This window comes from Sciurus carolinensis, unplaced genomic scaffold, assembly GCF_902686445.1.
Source record: "Sciurus carolinensis unplaced genomic scaffold, mSciCar1.2, whole genome shotgun sequence".
Taxonomy (NCBI): domain Eukaryota; kingdom Metazoa; phylum Chordata; class Mammalia; order Rodentia; family Sciuridae; genus Sciurus; species Sciurus carolinensis.
The window spans coordinates 181,222-198,029 of record NW_025920214.1 but is presented as its reverse complement, the minus strand read 5'-3'; the positions used below and the strand labels follow the sequence as shown (position 1 = coordinate 198,029).

At 36.5% G+C, this 16,808-nt stretch overlaps 1 protein-coding gene across 4 annotated transcripts in view; it reads left to right on the top strand.

The window, feature by feature from the left end:
• The window catches only part of Faah2 (fatty acid amide hydrolase 2), a 196,026-nt gene that overhangs the window by 109,182 nt on the left and 70,036 nt on the right, over positions 1 to 16,808 (top strand). For 3 of the 4 annotated variants that reach the window (XM_047538012.1, XM_047538010.1, XM_047538009.1), the window contains one exon: positions 6,413 to 6,607. The exons of the other annotated variant lie outside the window; for it this stretch is intronic. In XM_047538012.1, the coding sequence (XP_047393968.1) occupies positions 6,413 to 6,607 (195 nt within the window). The remainder of the gene's footprint in view (positions 1 to 6,412; positions 6,608 to 16,808) is intronic. 4 annotated transcript variants of the gene reach the window in all.

Below are 16,808 nucleotides of genomic sequence, written 5' to 3'. Positions count from 1 at the left end.
AGGGTAAGAGATAGGAATTTAGTTGAATTCCTGCATATGGATTTCCAGACTGCCCAACACCATTTGTTGAAGAGGCTTTTTCTCCATTGTACGTTTTTGGCACCTTTGTCCAGTATGACAAAACTGTATACATGTGGGTTTGTCTCTGTGTCCTCTGTTCTGTACCATTCATTTACCTGTCTATGTTGGTGCCAATACCATGCCATTTTGTTCCTATTGCTCTGTAGTATAGCTGAAGTTATGGTATTGTGATACCCCCTGCTTCACTCTTTCTGCTAAGGAATGCTTTAGCTATTCTGAGTCTCTTATCCTTCCAAATGAATTTCATGATTGCTTTCTCATTTCTTCTTTTTTCAGAGATTTTCTTAAAATTTATTTTTATTGGAAACGAATGGGATACATGTTGTTTCTCTGTTTGTATATGGAGTAAAGGCATACCATTTGTGTAATCACCCCAATTAGAATGGTGATTATGAAGAATACAAGCAATAATACGTGTTGGCGAGGATGTGGGGAAAAGGTACACTCATACATTGCTGGTGGGGTTGCAAATTAGTGCAGCCACTCTGGAAAGCATTGTGGAGAATCCTCAGAATGCTTTCTCTATTTCTATGAGGTATGTCATTGGGATTTTAATTGGAATTGCATTTAATTTATATAGCGCTTTTCATAATATGGCCATTTTGACAATATTACTTCTGCCTATCCAAGAACATGGGAGAGCTTTCCATCTTCTAAGATTTTCCTTAATTTCTTTCTTTAGTGTTCTGTAGTTCTCATTGTAGAGGTCTTTCACCTCTTTTGTTAGAGTGATTCCCAAGTATTTTATTTTATTTGAGGCTAATGTGAATGGGGTAGTTTTTCTAATTTCTCTTTCAGAGGATTCATCAATTATGAATAAAAATGCATTAGATTGATGAGCATTGATTTTATATCCTGCTACTTTACTGAATTGATTTATGAGTTGTAGAAGTGTTCTGGTGGAATTAATCAGCTCTTCTAAATATAGAATCCTGTCATTGGCAAATAGGGATAGTTTGAGTTCTTCTTTCCTATTCATATCCCTTTAATTTCTTTTAATTTCTGTCTAATTGCTCTGGCTAACATTTCAAGGACAATGTTGAACAGAAGTGGTAAAAGAGGGTATCCCTGCCTTGTTCCTGTTTTTAGGGGGACTGCTTTCAGTTTTTCTCCATTTAGAAAGATGTTGGCCATGGGCTTAGCATAGATAGCCTTTACAATGTTGAGGAATGTGCCTACTATCCCTATTTTTTCTAGTCTTTTGAGCATGAAGGGGTGCTGTATTTTATCAAATGCTTTTTCTGCATCTATTGCAATAATCATGTGATTTTTAACTTTAAGTCTATTGATGTGGTGAGTTACATTTTTTGATTTCTGGATGTTGAACCAACCTTGCATCCTTGGGATGAAACCCCCTTGATCACGGTGCACTTTTTAATATGTTTTTGTATGCGATTTGCTAAACTCTGGTTAAGAATTTTTGCATGTATGTTTATTAGTGATATTGGTCTGAAATTTTCTTTTCTTGGTGTGTCTTTGTCTGGTTTTGTTATCAGGGTGATACTGGCTTCATAGAATGAGTTTGGAAGGGTCCCCACCTCTTCCATTTCATGGAATACTTTGAGGAGTATTGGAGTGAGATCTTCTTTGAAGGTCTTGTGAAATTCGGCAAAGAATACATCTGGGCCCGAACTTTAATTTGGTGGTAGGCTTTTGATGACTTTATCTATTTCATTGCGTAAAATTGATCTACTTAAATTTTGTATGTCCTCCTGATTCAGTTTGGGTGGATCATATGTCTCTAGAAACCTGTCAATGTCTTCAAGATTTTCTATTTTGTTAGAGTATAGATTTTCAAAATAGCTTCCAATTATGTTTTGTGTTTAATAATGTCTTTCATGGTATTTCCTTTTTCATCCCAAATTTCAGTAATTTGAGTTTTCTCTCTCCTTCTCTTTGTTAGTGTGGCTAAGGTTTTATCAATTTTGTTTACTTATTCAAAGAACCAGTTTTTTATTTTGTCAATTTGTTTGATTGTTTCTTTTGTTTCAATTTCATTGATTTCAGCTCTGATTTTAACTATTTCCTGTCTTCTACTACTTTTGGTGTTGATCTCTTTTTTTTCTAGGGCTTTGTGCTGTAATATTAGGTCATTTATTTGTTGACTTTTCCTGCTTTTATGGAATGTGCTCCATGCAATGAATTTTCCTCTTACTACTGCTTTCAGTGTCCCAGATATATTGATATGTTGCATCTTTGTTCTCTTTACCTCTAAGAATTTTTTTATCCATCCCCCGATGTCTTCTGTTATGCATGCATCACTCAATAGTGTATTATTTAATCTCCAGGTGTGGAGTACTTTCTTTTTTTATTTTGTCATTGATTTCTAAGTTCATTCCATTATGATCTGATAGAATACAAGGTAGTATCTCTTTGTATTTGCTAAGAGTAGCTTTGTGGCATAACAAATGGTCTATTTTAGAGAAGCATCCATGTGCTGCTGAGAAGAAAGGGTATTCACTCATTGATGGACGGTATATTCTACATATGTCTGTTAAGTCTAAATTATCAATTTTGCTATGGAGCTGTATGGGTTCTTTGTTCAATTTTTGTTTGGAAATTCTGTCCAGTGGTGAGAGAGGTTTGTTAAAGTCACCTAGTATTATTGTTTCGTGTCTATTTGGTTCCTGGAATTGAGAAGGACTTGTTTGACATACGTAGATGAGCCATTGCTTGGGGCATAAATATTTATGATTGCCACTTCTTTCTGATTTATGCTTCCCTTAAGCAGTATGAAATGTCCTTCTCTATCCCTTCTTACTAATTTTGGTTTGATATCTGCTTTTTCTGATATGAGGATGGAAATCCCTGCTCTTTTACTGAGTCCATGTGCATGGTATGGATTTTCTCATCCTTTCACCTTTAGTCTGTGGGTATCTTTTTCTATGAGATGAGTCTCTTGAAGGCAGCATATTGTTGGGTCTTTCTTTTTAATCCAATCTGCCAGTCTCTGTCTTTTGATTGATGAGTGTAGGCCATTATATTCCCGGTCATTTTGGCTTATTTTTTGCTTTTAACTTGACTTGGTTTCTCCATTAAATGACTATTCCTTTAGTCTATTAATGACTAAAGTATAGTTCCTCCCTTTGCTGACTTTCATTGTTCTTTTTTATTTCCTCTTTGTGGAATATTTTACTGAGACTATTCTCTAGTGCATGCTTTCTTTTTGCAAGTTCTTTTAGCTTTTGTTTATCACAGAAGGATTTTACTTTGTTGTCAAATCTGAAGGTATGTTTTGCTGGGTATAAGATTCTTGATTGGCATCCATTATCTTTCAGAGCTTGAAATATGTTGTTCCAGGCCCTTCTTGCTTTTAGGGTCTGGGCTGAGAAATCAGTTGATATCCATATTGGTTTTCCCCACTATATAATCCAATGCCTTTCTGTCGCAGCCTTTAAAATCTATCTTTATGTTGTATGTTGGGTATTTTCATTATAATGTGTCTTGGTGTGGATATGTTGTAATTTTCTACATCTGGTGTTCTGTAAGCCTCTTGTAGTTGATTTTCCATTTCATTCTTCAGATTTGTGAAATTTCCTGATATTATTTCATTGAATCGATTGTTCATTCCTTTCGTTTTTATCTCTGTGCCTTCCTCAATCCCAATAATTCTTAAATTTGGCCTTTTCATGATATCCCATAATTCTTGGAGGTTCCATTCATGATTTCTTACCATCTTCTCTGTTTGGTCAACTTTGATTTCAAGATTAAATATTTTGTCTTCAATGTCTGAGGTTCTGTCTTCCAGGTGATCTAGCCTATTGGTTATGCTTTCTGTTGAGTCTTTAATTTAGTTTATTGTTTCCTTCATTTCAAGGATTTCTGTTTGTTTGTTTTTCAGAATCACTGTCTCTTTATGGAAATGATCCTTTGCTTCCTGTTGATTGGTGTGATCATTCGATGCCTGCATTTGCTCTCTTATCTCATTGTTTGCTTCTCTGATCCTTTTCATTATGTACATTCTGAACTCCCTTTCTGATATTTCTTCTGCCATGCTATCATTGAATTTTATTGATGTAGTATCTAGGTTTGTTTGGGACACTTTCTTCCCTTGTTTTCTCATATTGTTCATGTATCTTTCCCTCTGGGAGTGCAAATATGAGGCATTGAAATTTCCCCCCTGTAGACTTATAGCATCCCTGTAAGTTTCCAGTACCCCACCTTGAAGTGAGAGATTAATATTAGCAGCACACCATACAAACAATATGCATACTTAACCCAAGTAGTCCCTAATAAGATATTATTCATATTGTCTTAATAAACAGAGATGATGAGTTCAATTATTATCTACAACACAACCAATATGTTTGCATTAAGGATGACAATTTGTAATGGTGATCAAAGAGCCTGGGGAGTGGTGTTGTTTGTAACATTAATTCAATAAGAATTGCGTTTATAGAAGTACTATGTTGTAGGAATAGTGAAATAATATTAAAAGTAATTACTCGTTAGCATGAGAAAAGAGTGAGGAGTCTCAAGGAAATAGGTAAGAGGAAAATAGGGAGAGGGATAAACATTTAATAAAAGAAAAAAGTAGGATTAATAGTTGTAATAGGAAGAATCATAATAATACTACTAATAAAAAATTCTACAATAAAACTACACTCTTCTGTTCAAACCTACTTGTCTTCAGTAGCCTTATGCCTATAAGGAACTTTATAATATGGTGTCCCTTGAAGGATGCTGTCCCACTATTGATGGTGGCCTCCAGGTCTGGCATAATCAATGGTATTGGGCAGAGGCAACCCCACATTTTGATAGATGGTCAGCTGCGCAGGGGTGTGGACCTTGGTGCTAGAGATTGTGGGCGCGGGTCTGGTGGCTGTGCCTGGCCTTGGCATGGGAGATGTTTTTTTAGTCCTTTATAATTTCCAGATATTTTTGTCCTGGAGGAGAAGATAGCAATGACTTCTTCTCATTAAGGATTCTCTCTCTTCTGATTCTTGTTTTCTTAGCTGTGCAGATGTTTTGTTTTGGTTTTTGTTTTTAACATGATGCCAGGCCACTTTTTGATTTTTGGTTTGATCTTTTGGATTTTAGGATTCTCCTTAAGGATGTTGGCTTCTGGGTCAACAAGTTGGAGTGCTGGGTCTACATTTTCTACTAGTATTTGCAGAGTTTCTGTTTAAATTCCTGGGTCTTTGATCCACTTGGAGTTGGCTTTTGTGCAGGATGAAAGATAGGGGTCAAGTTTCATTCTTCAGAAATTGATATGAATATCAATTTTTCCCAGTACTATTCGTTAAAAAGACTATGTTTTCTCCAAAGTGTGTTTTTGGTACCTTTGTGTAGTATCAGATAACCCTATTTATGTGTGTTTGTCTCCATTCTGTTCTATTCTCTGTTCCTCATGTCAATGAGAGTAACATTGTGTTTTAGTTATTACAGCTTTGTAGTATAATTTTGGGTATTGTGGTGCCTCCAGCATCACTCTTTTCACTCAGGATTGTTCTGCTCTTTCTGGGTCTCATATATTTCCCAATGAAATTTTGAACTGCTTTTTCTAATTTTGTGAAGAGTGTCATTGGTATTTCAATGGGGATTACATTTAATCTGTATAATGCTTTAGATTCATGGCATCTTGATAATATTAATTCTGTCTATCCAAGAACATGGGGGGATCTTTCCATCTTCTACATTATTTTTTCATCACTTTCTTCAGTGTTGTATCATTTTCATTGGAGAGAATTTTTATATTCCATTAGACTAATTCACAAGTATTTCCATTTTTTGAAATTATTGTGAATGGGATAGTTGTCCTAAGTTCTTTTTCAGAAGATTCATTATGATAGTATAGGAAAGTGATTGATTTATGTACCTTGATCTTATATCCTACCATTTGCTGAAGGTTTTTATCAGCTCTAGACAATGCATTACTCTGATATATAATTCTATCATAAAATTTTGCTAAGAGTTTTGTGAATGTCTATTTTTAATAGAGTATGAAGTTTTAAAAAATACTCTACATGCTTAAATAATGGTCTCATTAAAGAATAATACTATGTACATTCCTATGATTGAAATATAATACTGTTAAAATTAAAACATGTATATAATTGATTTTTGAAATGAAATGTATTAATTATGTAATACACTGTCAGAAAAAAGATCTAGTAATCCTATATATAGCATTACTTTAAAAGATATGAAGGAGATAACAGTAAATGGACAAAAATGCTCAAGTTTGGATTGTATGGTTATAAGGTTTTATTTTCAACACTTTATTACTTTCTTAGTGTTCTGTAATATACAGGTATTATTTGAATAAGAAAGGATAATGAACACTAGTAACTAAATTTGTTTATTTAAATAGTTATTTATTATTTTGTAGGACTGGCTTTGTTGGAGGAGAAGCTCAAATATAACAAAGAGAAATGCAAAAAGTTTAAGGCAGTTGAAGAAAGCCTGCATAAAGAACTGGTGGAGATGCTAGGTGATGATGGTGTGTTCTTATATCCCTCACATCCCACAGTGGCTCCCAAGCATCATGTTCCTCTTACAAGACCTTTCAACTTTGCTTATACAGGTACCTAACTCTGTTACTTGCATTTTGTAATCTTAAAGAAATAGAGATATTTTCAAGAAAAGCATAATTTTCTTTTGCTGGCTTTCAACATATTATGTAGTTGAAAACATATTGCAGACAAGAGTTGCTAATGTCTTACATGGAAGATGCTTTACTAATAGCTAGTCTTTTCAGAAAAAACTACAACTGGATAGTAGTATACATCTCCAACAGAACTGAAGTCAGTGGCGTGTAGTCGATTACACAGTGTGATCTCACTGAATTCAAAGGTTGCCTTAGCTGATCTGGGACATTTTTTTTTTTATTATTATTGTATACAAATGGGATACATGTTGTTTCTCTTTTTGTACATGGAGTCAAGGCATACTATTTGTGTAATCATACATTTACATAGGACAATGATGTTTGATTCATTATTTTTTCCCTTCCCCCCATCCCTCCCACCACTCTTTTCCCTCTATACAGTCCTTCTTTCCTTCATTCTTACCACACTCCTTATCCCTAACCCTAAACCTAACCCTAACCTTAATGCTAATCCCTCCAACTCCCCAATATATGTCCTCATCTGCTTATCAGCGAGATCATTTGTCCTTTAGTTTTTTGAGATTGGCTTATCTCACTTGGCATGATATTCTCCAATTTCATCCATTTGCCTGCAAATGCAAAAATTTTATCATTCTTCATTGCGGGGTAATATTCCATTGTATATATATGCCACAGTTTCTTTATCCATTCATCAACTGAAGGGCATCTAGGTTAGTTCCACAATCTGGCTATGGTGAATTGAGCAGCAATGAACATTGATGTGGCTGTATCTCTGTAGTATGCTGATTTTAAGTCTTTGGGTATAGGCCAAGGAGTGGGATAGCTGGGTCAAATGGTAGTTCCATTCCAAGTTTTCTAAGGAATCTCCATACTGCCTTCCAGAGTGATTGCACTAATTTTCAACCCCACCAGCAATGTATGAGTGTTCCTTTTTCACCACATCCTCGCCAACACCTATTGTTGCTTGTGTTCTTGATAATCACCATTCTAATTGGGGTGAGATGGAATCTTAGGGTAGTTTTGATTTGCATTTCCCTTATTACTAGGGATGTTGAACATTTTTTCATATATCTGTTGATTGCTGGTACATCTTCTTCTGTGAAGTGTCTGTTCATTTCCTTAGCCCATTTGTTGATTGGATTATTTGTATTCTTGGTGTAGAGTTTTTTGAGTTTTTTATAGATTCTGGAAATTAGTGATCTATTTGTAGTATGAGTGGAAAAGATTTTCTCCCACTCTGTAGGCTCTCTCTTCACATTGCTGATAGTTTCCTTTGCTGAGAGAAAGCTTTTTAGTTTGAATCTATCCCAATTGTTGATTCTTGCTTTTATTTCTTGTGCTATGGGAGTCCTGTTAAGGAAGTCTGATCCTAAGCCAACAAGTTGAAGATTTGGACCTACTTTTTCTTCTATAAGATGTAGGGTCTCTGGTCTGATTCCGAGGTCCTTGATCCATTTTGAGTTGACTTTTGTGCAAGGTGAGAGATAGGGGTTTAATTTCATTCTGTTGCATATGGTTTTCCAGTTTTCCCAGCACCATTTGTTGAAGAGGCTATCTTTTCTCCATTGCATATTTTTGGACACTTTGTCTAGTATGAGAAAATTGTATCCATTTGAGTTTGTGTCCATGTGGTCTATTCTGTACCATTGATCTACCTGTGTATTTTGGTACCAATACCATGCCGTTTTTGTTACTATTGCTTTGTAGTACAGTTGAAGATCTGGTATTGCAATACCCCCTGCTTCGCTCTTGCTACTGAGGATTGCTTTAGCTATTCTGGGTTTTTTATTCTTCCACATGAATTTCATAATTGCTTGCTCTATTTCTGCGAGGTACATCATTGGGATTTTAATTGGAATTGCATTGAATCTGTATAGCACTTTAGGTAGTATGGCCATTTTGACAATATTAATTCTGCCTATCCAAGAACATGGGAGATCTTTCCATCTTCTAAGGTTTTCTTTAATTTCTTTCTTTAGTGTTCTGTAGTTCTCATTGTAGAGGTCTTTCACCTCTTTTGTGAGATTGATTCCCAAGTATTTTATTTTTTTCGATGCTATTGTGAATGGGGTAGTTTTCCTAATTTCTCTTTCTGAAGATTCATCACTTATGTATAAAAATGCATTGGATTTATGAGCACTGATCTTGTAACCTGCTACTTTACTGAATTCACTTATGAGTTTTAAAAGTTTTCTGGTGGAATTTCCAGGTTCCTCTAAATACATAATCATGTCATCAGTGAACAGGGATAGTTTGAGTTCTTCTTTTCCTATTTGTATCCCTTTAATTTCTTTGGTTTGTCTAATTGCTCTGGCTAGAGTCTCAAGGACAATGTTGAGTAGAAGTGGTGAAAGAGGGTATCCCTGCCTTGTTCCAGTTTTTAGGGGGAATGCTTTCAGTTTTTCACCATTTAGAATGATATTGTCCATGGGCTTAGCGTAGATGGCCTTTATAATGTTAAGGAATGTTCACACTATCCCAATTTTTTCTAGTGTTTTGAGCATGAAGGGATGCTGTATTTTATCGAATGCTTTTTCTGCATCTATTGAAATAATCATGTGATTCTTAACTTTAAGTTTGTTGATATGGTGAATGACATTCATTGATTTCCGGATGTTGAACCAACCTTGCATCCCTGGGATACAACCCACTTGATCGTGGTGCACTATCTTTTTAATATATTCTTGTATGCGATTTGCTAAAATTTTGTTGAGAATTTTTGCGTCGATGTTCATTAAGGATATTGGTCTGAAATTTTCTTTCCTCGATGTGTCTCTGTCTGGTTTAGGTATCAGGGTGTATTGGCTTCATAAAATGAGTTTGGGAGAGTTCCCTCCTCTTCTATTTCATGGAATACTTTGAGGAGTATTGGAATGAACTCTTCTTTAAAGGTTTTGTAGAACTCGGCTGAGAACCCATCTGGTCCTGGACTCTTCTTTGTTGGTAGGCTTTTGATGACTTCTTCTATTTCATTGCTTGAAATTGGTCTATTTAAATTGTGTATGTCCTTCTCGTTCAGTTTAGGCAATTCATATGTCTCTAGAAACCTGTTGATGTATTCGAAATTTTCTATTTTGTTGGCGTATAGATTTTCACAATAGCTTCTAATTTTCTTTTGTATTTCATCGTATCTGTTGTGATATTTCCTTGTTCATTCCGAGTTTTAGTGATTTGGGTTTTCTCTCATCTTCTCTTTGTTAGTGTGGCTAACGGTTTATCAATTTTGTTTATTTTTTCGAAGAACCAACTATTTATTTTGTCAAATTTTTTATTGTTTCTTTTGTTTCAATTTTGTTGAAACAAACTTAGCTCAAACTTAAACTCAGCTCCGAGTTTAAATATTTCCTGCCTTCTACTACTTTTGGTATTGGTCTGTTCTTCTTTTTCTACGGCTTTGAGCTATACTGTTAGGTCATTTATTTGTTGAGTTTTACTTCTTTTATCAAATGTGCTCCATGAAATAAATTTTCCTCTAAGTACTGCTTTCATAGTGTCCCAGAGATTTTGATATGATGTTTCTTTGTTCTCATTTACCTCTAAGAATTTTCTAAATTCCTTCCTAATATCTTCTGTTATCCATTCGTCATATAATAGCATATTGTTTAATCTCCAGATGTTGGAGTAGTTTCTGTTTTTTTCTCTTTCATTTTTTTCTAACTTCAATCCATTATGATCTGATAGAATACAAGGTAGTGTCTCTATCTTCTTGTATTTGCTAACATTAGCTTTGTGGCATAATATATGGTCTATTTTAGAGAAGGATCCATGTGCTGCTGAGAAGAAAGTGTATTCGCTCTTGGGTGAATGGTATATTCTATAAATGTCTGTTAAGTCTAAATTATTGATTGTGTTATTGAGATCTATGGTTTCTTTGTTCAATTTTTGTTTGGAAGATCTGTCCAGTGGTGAGAGAGACGTGTTAAAATTACCTCGTATTATTGTGTTATGGTCTATTTGGTTTCTAAAATTGAGAAAGATTTGTTTGACATACATGGATGAGCCACTCTTTGGGGCATAGATGTTTATGATTGTTATATCTTGCTGATTTATGCTTCCCTTAAGCAGTATGAAATGTCCTTCTTTATCCCTTCTGACTAACTTTGACTTGAAGTTCACATTATCTGAAATGAGAATGGATACTCCAGCTGTTTTGCTGAGTCCATGTGCATGGTATGTTTTTCCCCATCCTTTCACCTTTAGTCTATGGGTATCTCTTTCTATGAGGTGAGTCTCTTGCAGGCAACATATTGTTGGATCTTTCTTTTTAATCCAATCTGTCATTCTATGTCTTTTGATTGATGAATTCAGGCCATTAACATTCAGGGTTATTATTGAGATATGATTTGTATTCCCAGTCATTTGGTTCATTTTTTAAATTTTATTTATTTATTTATTTTTTTGACACAACTTGGTTCCTCCTTTATTTGACAGTTCTTTTAGGATAATTCCTCCCTTTGCTGATTAGCTTCTTTGTTTTTTATCTCTTCCTCATGGAATATTTTGCTGAGAATGTTCTGTAATGCTGGCTTTCTTTTTGTAAATACTTTTAGCTTTTGTTTATCATGGAAGGATTTTTTTTCATCGTCAAATTTGAAGGTAAGTTTTGCTGGGTATAAGTTTCTTGGTTGGCATCCATTTTCTTTCAGAGCTTGAAAAATGTTGTTCCAGGCCCTTCTACCTTTTAGGGTCTGGATTGAAAAATCTGCTGATATCCGTATTGGTTTCTCCCTGAATGTAATTTGGTTCTTTTCTCTCACAGCCTTTATAATTCTGTCTTTATTTTGTATGTTACTTATTTTCATTATAATGTGCCTTGGTGTGGGTCTGTTGTAATTTTGTGTATTTGGAGTCCTACAAGCCTCTTGAACTTGATTTTCCATTTCATTCTTCAGATTTGGGAAATTTTCTGCTATTATTTCATTTAATAGATTGTTCATTCCTTTGGTTTGTTTCTCTTAGCCTTCCTCAATCCCAATAATTCTCAAATTTGGCCTTTTCATGATATCCCATAGTTCTTGGAGATTCTGTTCATGATTTCTTACCATCTTCTCTGTTTGTTCAACTTTTTTTTCAAGGTTAAAAATTTTGTCTTCAATATCTGAGGTTCTGTCTTCCAGATGTTCTATCCTATTGGTTATGCTTTCTATGGAGTTCTTAATTTGGTTTATTGTTTCCTTCATTTCAATGATTTTTGTTTGTTTTTTTTTCAATATCTCTAACTCTTTATTGAAATGATCTTTTGCTTCCTGTATTTGGTCTTTTAACTGTCGATTGGTGCGATCATTCAATGACTGCATTTGCTCTTTCATCTCATCATTCAATGCCTGAATTTGCTCTTTCATCTCATCGTGTGCTTCCCTGATAATTTTAATTATGTACATTCTGAACTCACTTTCTGTCATTTCTTCTGCCATGCTGTCATTGGATTTTATTGATGTAACATCTAGATTTGTTTGGGGCATTTTCTTCCCTTGTTTTCTCATATTGTTCAGGAATCAGTGGGTCATTAAGATATTGCAGATTTCCTCTATTGACTTATAATGTCCCTGTAGATTGCTAGTATATCCCCTCTTATCCTTCAGTAGCCTGAAGTCTTGGAGGAATTTGATAATGCGGTGCTCCACAAGGAAGCTGCCTCTCTAAGGCTGGTGACCCTCAGGTGGGGTATATTCCCTGCTAGTGGGCAGAGGTGCCTCCACTTGTTGACCAATGGTCATCCAACAGGGAACTAGGCTGCGGGCTGAGGCAAGGCCTGTTTGTGCCTGTGTCTCTAGTTTTACCGTCCTTGTGGGAAAACCTCACCCGGCAGGGAAGACTCACCCGGTGGGGAGGTCTCGCTGGTCAGTTCCCCTCAATCTACAACTACCGCCTGGGCTGGGCTGCCTTCCTCTGTAACGTTCCCAGGGCACCGGACCTACCTCCTGGGCCTGGGAGCCTCACCCTTCACAGAGGAGTCTCCTTAGGCTGCGTCTCCTCAGAGAATCTGCCCACAGTCCTGGAAACTTCGCTCCGCCCCTAGGCGTGTCTCTGTGCAGCTCTTCCAACAAGATGCCGCCTAGGTCCTGGGACCCTGCTCTGCACCTAATCGCCTGGCTAATCGGCCCCTCCTCTGAGCCGCCACCTGGAGCCCCGTACAATTGCTCCGAGACCCAGAGACCCACCACACACCTCTTCCTCCGTACAGCCGCCCGGTGTTCCGACGCAGTCACTAGGAGTCCAAACAACTCACTTCACATCTCCTCCTTCCACCAACCGCCCATAGCCCTAGGCAGTCACTCCGAGTCCAAGTGACCTGCCCTGTTCCTCCTCCTCCTCGGGGTAGCCCCCCGGGTGTTCAGGAGCGGTCGCTCAGAGACCAAGTGACCCACCGCGCTCCTCCTCCAGGCAGGCCACCGGTGTTCAGGAGCGGTCGCTTTGAGTCCAAACAACTCACCACTCGCCTCCTCCTCTGGCAACTGCCTGTAGCTCTGATGCAGTCACTCCTAGACCAAGCGACCCGCCACGTTCCTCCTCTTCCTCCAGGCAACCCCCCGGTGTTCAGAAGCGATTGCTCTGAGTCCAAACTGCATGTCATGCAGTTCCTCCTCAGGCAGCCGCCCGAAGCCCCAGTGGGTGCTCCGAGTCCAAGCGCTGTGCTGAGTAGCCACCTCTACAATGTTCCCAGTGGTCCATGTTTTCCGCTCCAGTGCTGGGGAGGGGAGTCTCGCCGGGCAAACTCTACTTCACAAAGTTCCCTGCGTTCCGGGGCTACCGCCCCATCCGGGATGCCTCCCCAACGGGAGAGACTCACCCCGCGGCTTTGAGTTGGTCCCAAGTCTCTCACTATCTCCTCTTTTGAATCCTGCGTCCTGGAGCAACATGAAATGCAGCCGCCCTCTAGTCCGCCCTCTTCTGTCCCCCATGTTACTTAGCCTTCACTCTTTTGTCAGATCTTTCCTTCTTTAACATGAGCACTCAATGCTGTAAATTTTCCTCTTACAACTTCCTTCATATTGTTCCAAAATTTCTAATATGTTCTACGTCTGTTATTGTTTCTAACAATTTTGTATTTCATGCTCGATTTCTTTCTTGACCCATTTCTCATTCCCAAGCATATTATTCAGTCTTCCTGTGTTAAATTTTTTTATCTTTTTCTTGCTATGGATTTCTAATTTCATTCTATTATAATTTGACCATATGCAAAGAATTACTTGGATTTTTTTTCTATTTTCTAGGACATGTTTTATGTCCTCTGTTTTGGAGAAAGTTCCATGATAAGCTGAGAAGAAAAAATAAATTCAGTTACTGATGTATGAACTATTCTATAGATATATGTTTGGTCCATTTGGTTAATAGTATATATGTTTTGGCCTCAAGTGTCTAATTTTAATGTTTTGTTAGTGCATTGTAGTTAAGCATACTATTTTCGTTCATTTTAACACAATCGTATATGCATGGAATATAATTTGATCCATTTGATTCCCCATACTTCCTCTTTTCCATCCCTCCTCCCTCTGCCTCTTTGCCATCCTCTATACTCCTGACCCTTCTTCTATTTATTTGTTTTTTTTTTTAAATTAGTACTTTAGAGACATACTTAAAAGTGAAATTCATGTTGGTATATTCATATATGTAATCATTTATATCTATATAATATATATTTGAGAGATGTGTTGAAATCATACAGTATTTTTGCATTAATGTCTATCTGAATCTTAATCATGTAAGTACACTGATATTTGAGTCAGAAATATTTATAATCATAATATATTCTTGTAGGTTAGTTCCCTTTACCATATGAAGGAACCATCTTTGTATCTTCTGATTAATTTTGGCTTGAAATCTGTTTTGTTAGGTATGGGAGGAAGCTGTTCCTACTTGGTTTTGTTCTACATTTGCATGGTATATTTTTTCATATTCTTTTACATTCAGCCTCTTGATGTCTTTGTCTCAAAGATTAATCTTTTGTAAATATTATGTAGTTGGATTTTGTTTTCTAATGAGCTCTTTGGACTGTATCTTTTAATTGGAGAGTTATGACTGTTTACTATGTTATTTTAGCGGGATGATTTTACAGTGATGAATTTTTACTATAATTTTCAATTAGTTATAATATTTAATTTATATTTCATATTAATAAGCTTCTCTTCTACTGAGATTCATCCCTTCACTACCTCATTTGGTTGCTCTTCATTGTACATGCATGAAATATTTAAGTATTTTATAGTGCTGGATTAGTAGTCATGAATGAAATGTATGTATTTCATCTTCAATTTTGAAGAATATTTTTGCTGGATAAGTCAGCAATGGTTATCTTTTAGTGCTTGGTATACACTGTCACAAGCACCCCTAGCTTTTAGAGTACACTGGGGAAATTCTCATTGGTTTACTTCTAAATGTGACCTGCCATCTTTCCTTTGGGGCTTTTAAAATTCTATCCTAGTTCTAAATATTAAATATATTAATTCTAATGTATATTCTTATATTGTAAACAAATGGGACACATTTTGATTCTCTGTACATGGAGTAAAGTCATACCATTTGTGTAATCATAAATATACACAGGGTAATGTTGTTTGATTCATTCTGCCATTTTTCCCCCTTCCCTCCTCCCTACCCACCGCTCTTGACCCTTTATACAGTCCTTTATTCCTTCATTCTTCCCCGCACCCTAACCCCAACCCCAAACCTAACCCTAACACTAAAGCTAACCCCTCCCACACCCCATTATATGTCATCATCCACTTATCAGCAAGATCATTCGTCCTTTGGTTTTTTGAGATTGGCTTATCTCACTTAGCATGATATTCTCCCATTTCATCCATTTGCCTGCAAATGCCTTAATTTTATCATTCTTTATGGCGGAATAATATTCCATTGTATATATATGCCACAATTTCTTTATCCATTCACCAACTGAAGGACATCTAGCCACAATCTGGCTATTGTGAATTGAGCACCAATGAACATTGATGTGGCTGTATCTCTGTAGTATGCTGATTTTAAGTCCTTTGGGTATAGGCCAAGGAGTGGGATAGCTGGGTCAAATGGTGGTTCCATTCCAAGCATTCTGAAGAATCTCCATACTGCTTTCCAGAGTGGCTGCACTAATTTGTAACTCCACCAGCAATGTATGAGTGTACCTTTTCCCCCACATCCTCGACAGTGCCTATTGTTGCTTGTGTTCTTGATAATCGCCATTCTAATTGGGGTGAGATGAAACCTTAGGGTAGTTTTGATTTGCATTTTTCTTATTATTAGAGATGTTGAACATTTTTTCATATATCTGTTGATTGCTTGTATACCTTCTATGAAGTGTCTGTTCATTTACTTAGCCCATTTGTAGATTGGATTATTTGTATTCTTGGTGTAGAGTTTTTTGAGTTCTTTATAGATTCTCGAAATTAGTGCTCTATTTATAGTATGAGTGGAAAAGATTTTCTCCCACTCTGTGGGCTCTTTCTTCACATTACTTATAGTTTCCTTTGCTGAGAGAAAGTTTTTTAGTTTGAATCTATCCCAGTTGCTGATTCTTGCTTTTATTTCTTGTGCTATGGGAGTCCTGTTAAGGAAGTCTGATCCTAAGCCAACATGTTGAAGATTTGGACCTACTTTTTCTTCTATAAGATGCAGTGCCTCTGGTCTGACTCCGAGGTCCTTGATCCATTTCGAGTTGAGTTTTCTGCAGGGTGAGAGATAGGGATTTAATTTCATTCTGTCGCATATGGTTTTCCAGTTTTCCCAACACCATTTGTTGAAAAGGCTATCTTTTCTCCATTGCATATTTTTGGCCCCTTTGTCTGATATTAGAAAATTGTATTTATTTGGGTTTATGTCCATGTCTTCTATTCTGTACCACTGATTCAATTTATCTATTCACTGATCTATTTTAGTAACAATACCATGCCATTTTTGTTACTACTGCTTTGTAGTAGAGTTGAAGATCTGGTATTGCAATACCCCCTGCTTCACTCTTTCTGTCAAGGATTGCTTTAGCTATTTTGGGTTTTTTATTCTTCCACATGAATTTCATAATTGCTTGCTCTATTTCTGTAAGGTACATCATCGGGATTTTAATTGGAATTGCATTGAATCTGTATAGCACTTTTGGTAGTATGGCCATTTTGACAATATTAATTCTGCCTATCAAAGAACATGGGAGATCTTTCCATCTTCT